The 5,885-nt window shown below is 42.9% G+C and overlaps 1 protein-coding gene across 1 annotated transcript; it reads right to left on the reverse strand.

Annotated features, from left to right (window-relative positions):
* Positions 1 to 299: 299 nt before the first annotated feature.
* Positions 300 to 4,703, reverse strand: LOC142169449 (uncharacterized). Its single transcript, XM_075230846.1, has 4 exons — positions 4,285 to 4,703; positions 2,251 to 2,379; positions 1,079 to 2,171; positions 300 to 1,012 (listed from the first exon to the last, which is right to left on the reverse strand). The coding sequence occupies exons 1-3, from the start codon at positions 4,561 to 4,563 to the stop codon at positions 2,148 to 2,150; spliced, it is 432 nt and encodes a 143-aa protein (XP_075086947.1). The 5' UTR covers positions 4,564 to 4,703; the 3' UTR covers positions 300 to 1,012; positions 1,079 to 2,147.
* Between the last annotated feature and the right edge of the window lie 1,182 nt (positions 4,704 to 5,885).

Raw genomic sequence — 5,885 nt, forward strand, 5'->3', positions numbered from 1 at the left:
AGCTCCCGAACTAAAAGGCTACGGTCAAATTAACAGGGCTCGGAGACGTCCGAAATCCGTAACAAAAACTAGGCCTTCGAAAAAGAAATATTTTCACAATCGGTTCTAAAGGCTACCCTCGGCAAACTATAATTTGAGTTACTTACTTTTGGAGAAAGTTCCCCGTAAGAATGAACCCCCGAGGTACCTCAAAACAAAATAATGTAAAGGCAGGGTTTGTCCGAACTTACAAAACCTAAGTTATTTTATGCTAAGGCATTCCGACCTTTGTGAATATAAGTGATAAAGCAAAGGAAAAATTTGAGAGCCGAAAGGGGAAGAAAGCCTTATATATAATAATTCTTTTTTACAAAGGCCGGAATGGCCTAGTACAAAAAATTACAATGGTCAAAACGACCTCAAAAAGATGCAAAAGAAAGCAAAAAATATAAAGGCCTAAGGGGCCTGGTCTTCATCGGAGGTAGAATCTCCATCCTCGGGATCTTCCCCGTATTCGGACTCGCTTAAGCTCTCGGAATCTTCCTCAAGAAAGGCTAGCTTCCGGACCCTGGCTTTCTCTGCTTTGGCATTCTCAATTTGCCAGGATATCGAAGCTTTGAGCATGAATTCCCTCGAGGGCTTCTCTTCGAGCCTTCCATCTTGCAGGATCCACCATACTCTTGGCCTTCGCCTAGATGGCCTCGACATCGACCTTGAACTGGGCCACTTTAGCATTGGCTTTGGTGTTGGCCACGGCCACCTCAGATCTGGCCACTTCGAGTTCATTGGCCAAGTTTGCCTTATCAAAAATAGCCAAGTCCAATTGAGATTGAAGCTCCTCGATTTTCTTAACCTGCACCAAGGCCTTCTCTTTTGCAGCTAGGAGCTGGGTCTCGGACGAGTCCAGTTATGCTTGGACAGTTTCTTTTTTTGAGGCTAAGATGTTCATATTCTTCTTGAATTCTTCAGCCTCAGCTTGTATCACATCTACCTATGTCTTGAGCTGCCCGATCTGTTCGAGCCTCTGCCGGACCTGCAGGATCGGATCGTTAGTTACTATCTCGAATTCATCTTCACTATCGTGAAGCACTCAAAATACCTGCTCGGCCATCTCGACATGCTCACTCTGAGCCGCTTCTAAATCAGCCTGAAGCTTCTCACTCAGAAGCTTGTAAGTATCCCCCTTCTCGGTGAGTTCCCGAACCTCAGCCTCATGTTCTTCCCGGATTCTGAAGAAAGCCTCATGATGCAACACCGAAGCCTGCAAGCCCGAAGAGAGATGTTATAATTATTTACAACTTTAAGTTTAAAATAAATAATGAAGTGAACCTCGAACTTATCCGATTCAAAGCATGTTGGGCCTCGTTAAATAAGCAAGGCGCCTCCACCGCATTCATCACGGCTTGGTCTTCCTCAGTCACCAAGCATCTGAGGTAGCTAGCAATCCCTACGGGGGTAGAGAAAACCTGGGCATCCTCGGGGACAGAAAAGGTTATCGATCGCCTGCGGTCGGGGTTAACACTTGGGGCAGGGAATCGATCCACTAGTTTTGGGCTCGATGAAGATCAAGTAGCGTCCGATGATAGTACCTGCACCGATAAGTCTCCCAAACCGGTAGCACCTTCCGAAGCTGTAGAGTCGAGGCCATCAAAAAAGTTATTGAAAGGATCGGCTGCTCCTTGTGCCCCTTCGCCAAGTTTACCCTTCAACGCCTGAGCCTCGTTAATCATAGAATCCGTAAATGAGGGCGACCCAGAAATGTCAATCAACCCAGGCAACCTCTTTGGGTACGTTATCTTCTGACCGGGACATACCGGTTACACTTTCTTTTTCGACCTCACTGGCTCGGGCCAAATCGGTCTCGACCCTCCCGGATACTTCATCCATTGTCTCTACTACGGTGTCCATGGCTCGAGGCATCTCGGAGCCACATCTTACTCGGGCCACCAGCTCAGAATCTTCTTCTTCCTTGGACTCGTCCCTCAACCGATTGAGTGAGTCCGATGAGAGTTCTCAGGCCCCAGCTGTTTTGGACTTATGCGCCAGCTGCTTCCTCGGTCTCTTCTTTTCGGAGTCGGAGGGAATCGGGGCTTTTCTTTTCCCCTTCTCTTTGACCTGTTTCGGATCAGGGGGATTGGCGTGTATATCATCATCAGCTGATGGAGGCCTCATCTCGACGTCCTTTGGTAAACCTGCGAAATAAAAACATAACAAATCAGGGAACGATGATAAAAGGAAATGATATTAGATGTATCAGGGAAAAGCTCTTACCATGATTGCGGGCATCCCATCGACCTTTCGATAATTCCATCCAAGCCCACTCGAAATACGGCCTCTGTGACACAAGGCCCTCGACTCATTCCTTAAGTTCAGGAACTGCGTCCGGCATCTGGGCCACAACTGCGACACCAAAAACATCAATGAACAAAGAGATAAGAAGGAAGACAATGGGATTGAACCTTCGAAGCGAAACACTACTTACGTTTCATGTTCCATTTCTCGGAAAATGGCATGTCTTCAGCAGGGATCAGGTCCGAAGTCTTTATCGAACGAATCGTCCCATCCAACCTCGGTCCCGAGTTTTGTCTATGCTTGAGAACGGAGCCTTACTGGCCCGGCGAGAAAGCTTGATCAACCCCCCTCAATAGAGTCGGGGACTGTAGAGGCGCATAAGGTGGTCGAGAGTAAAGGGACATCCCTCGATTTTTCTTGCAAAAAATCGGAGGAGAATCACTATTCTCCAGAAGAAGGGGTGGATCTGGCCAAGAGTCACATCGTACCTCTTGCAAAAGGCAATGATGATAGGGTCTAAGGGACCCAATGTGAAGGGATAAGTGTAAATACTTAGAAAACCCTCCACGTGGGCAGTGATCGATTCCTCAGGCGAAGGAACCACCACATGCTTATTGACCCAGTTGCAGTCCTCTTTAACCTTGGTGAGGAGATCCTCGGTGATTGAGCATATATATCTCGAGACCGGCTAACATCGGCCAGATACCGAGGTCTTTTCAACCTTAAAATCGGTAACAGTGGGACTTCCTGCCGGAACGAACTCCTCAGGGTGAGGCTCCACTGCACCCCCGCCACCGGCGGGTCATTATGAAGAAGCGGCCTTCTTTTGCAGTACGGTCTTAGAAGTTTTCGCCATTGAAGAACAGAAGGAAAGAGAATTAAGATGGTATGCGATTTGATGAAAGTTTAAGAAATTTGGGTGCGAGAGTTGCAAAGCAAAGGGATTTTTGAAGGAAAAACAAGAATAGGAGGAGCTTTGAGTGTAAAGTTTGAATGAAGAAAATTTGGATACTTATAGCTTGCTGGTGACGGTTCAGAACCGGTAGTGGCCGACCAGCGACTGGCAGGCATTTAATGCCTTGATAATTGGACCGACGGGACGTTTCGATATCCATTTGTCGCCTACATCATAGTCGGGTTCATCGCTTACGTCATGGCCCATCGAGACGGGATTCGAAAATTCATGTCATTTCTCGTAATTTTCTCTCCGAGAAACGAGGGTGCTATCTGTATACGGCCAAAACCGGGCTAGCCCCTTGCTTGACTAATCGAAACTGGAATATGATAGATTAAGGTCCGACCTCGAGTCATATCGAACTGAGGTGTGAAATTATATCATCAAGCTCGAGACCCTGGGAACGAATAATGTCGAGATCAGGCGAGATCGAGGGAAACTTGTTGAGTCGGATAACAGAAAGGTGAAATATCCGCGATCGAGCGGAGATCATGGCGGAAATCTCGGCATGTATCAAGGATAGGCCGATTAATTAGCCAATCAGGAAAATTCTTACTTCATTTAGAACTGTATCAAGAGTAAGACTCCCCTACTATATAAAGGGGGTATGATCATTTGTAAACAGAGGACTTTTACGCAACATAAAGCAATACATTGTCTTTTTCTAGCTTTCATTATTGTTTAAGTTGAAAGCAATACTCTGTTCTTATATCAAGTTGAAACTTCTCTTGGTTCAAAGGTGGTCTAACTCGAGGGCCAAGGCTATTCGATTCGTTTAGTTTGCATTTATTTCTTGTATCATCAAATTCAATATTAATATATTCTCTTAATTTGTACCAAGTTATAAATTCCTTAAAATCGCGTATAAATTCAATTGTTATCCGTTTTTAGGGTAAACAGTAGTCCAAAATGAATTTGAATATTTTCTTTTACATGAATTGAGATTTTTACGCCAAACAAAAAAAAAAGATGGTTGTAAATTGTAATGCACTAAGGAGGATATACGGAAAATAAGTATGGGGAAAACGTAACCCTCAGAAAACAAAATTTTACAGTACCTTGTAATGCTCTAAGGAGGATGTTTCAACAATCATTTCAGAGACGTGAGGTGAGAAATTAGATTTAATGGAACTTAACCCATCTTCCAAATTTCTGAAATCTTGAAGTGACAAAGTTTTGAAAACAAAGCTTCCATCTAAAGAAATGGTTCCCTTGACAGTCTGCTCATCCAAAAACATGAAAGAAATTTCTAAACAACCTGAGAAGCTAAGGTAGGGATATATGTTGAAATCGTTAAATAGATGATTGTTGAAGAAGAAACTAACAATGGAGAGCATAGACCTCGCACTACAAAATAGTACATATTTAAATCTATACCCATTCCAAACGTAGCCAATAGCAGTAGCTCAACATAAAGTATAAAGTTCACTCAATAGCTTGATGTGATTGGAATTGTATATTGAGATTGAGAAACTGATGATTATAAACAAGTATAATTAAGTGTCACATACTCTCAACATTAAGAAAATGGAGGGAAAGAAGAATAAGGGTGAGCTAGCCCAAGATACACATAATGGTACAACACAGAGTTTATACAAGGATTTCGTGTGTTTTTTTTACTAAGTAGACAAGAGAAGAGCAAGTGTACGCAGACAAATTAATTGTTTCTATTATTAGGAACATAAACTTGAGTTTTATAACTTGAATCAGAAACAAAAATATCTTATAGGATTGCACCTTTCCAAAGGTCTGAAATTAGAACTGTTAACCACATATATATTTCAATTTATGTACATCTCAATTTTAGCTAATACTGGGATAAATTAACAGCCTCTCTACTCCTTTGGGTAGGGGTAAGGTTAGCGTACACACTACCCTCCACAGACCCCATTAGTGAGATTTTACTGGGTTGTTTGTTGTTATTGTTACTGGGATAAATTAACAGGAATGTATAAAGTTGACAAGAAAACAAAGGAACCAAGATAAACAATGAGCTTCAAAGCCATCTCATGGGTATAAATTTGTCAATCTTTAATAATAATTACAGCATAGAACAAGTAATTCCCATGTAAGGCTAACTCTCAAGTACCACCAAACATATACAAATACATAAAAATTTGTATCTTTTTCCAACCTCAAGAATCTGAAATAAGTACTACAAAGATATTATACATGGGACTGTTACAGAGTTAAAAACGAACCGAGGTTCTAAATTGAGCGGTTGGGAGGACGAACGGAGATTTGGACCGGAATTGGACGACCCGTACCTGAACCTCCACAACTGCTGCAAGCCATTCGACCCGACCCGGCACAGGTCCGACAACCCAGATCACCATCTGACCAGCGAGAGCACATGCAAGAAACCCGACCCGTGCCATTACAACTGGAGCAACGAGGGAACTGACCCGAACCCATCATGGTCTTCTCGTCCATCAATTTCACCAAAGCTGCACCGGCCAATACACTCAGACCAGTGGCTAATACCATTGGACCCATTATTTCTGATTCAACAAAGACTACGCAAATGCCAGAAGAAGAAGAAGAACTTTGAGATTTTCTTCAAGTTGTATTGATATTTTTCTTGAATTGGGTGTCAGAATATGAATCTTGCTTCTTATGCTTCTTCTATGATTTTTTCTAATTGAATGGAAATGTTAAG

This window comes from Nicotiana tabacum, chromosome 15 (genome assembly GCF_000715075.1).
Source record: "Nicotiana tabacum cultivar K326 chromosome 15, ASM71507v2, whole genome shotgun sequence".
In the NCBI taxonomy this organism is placed as follows: Eukaryota; Viridiplantae; Streptophyta; class Magnoliopsida; order Solanales; family Solanaceae; genus Nicotiana; species Nicotiana tabacum.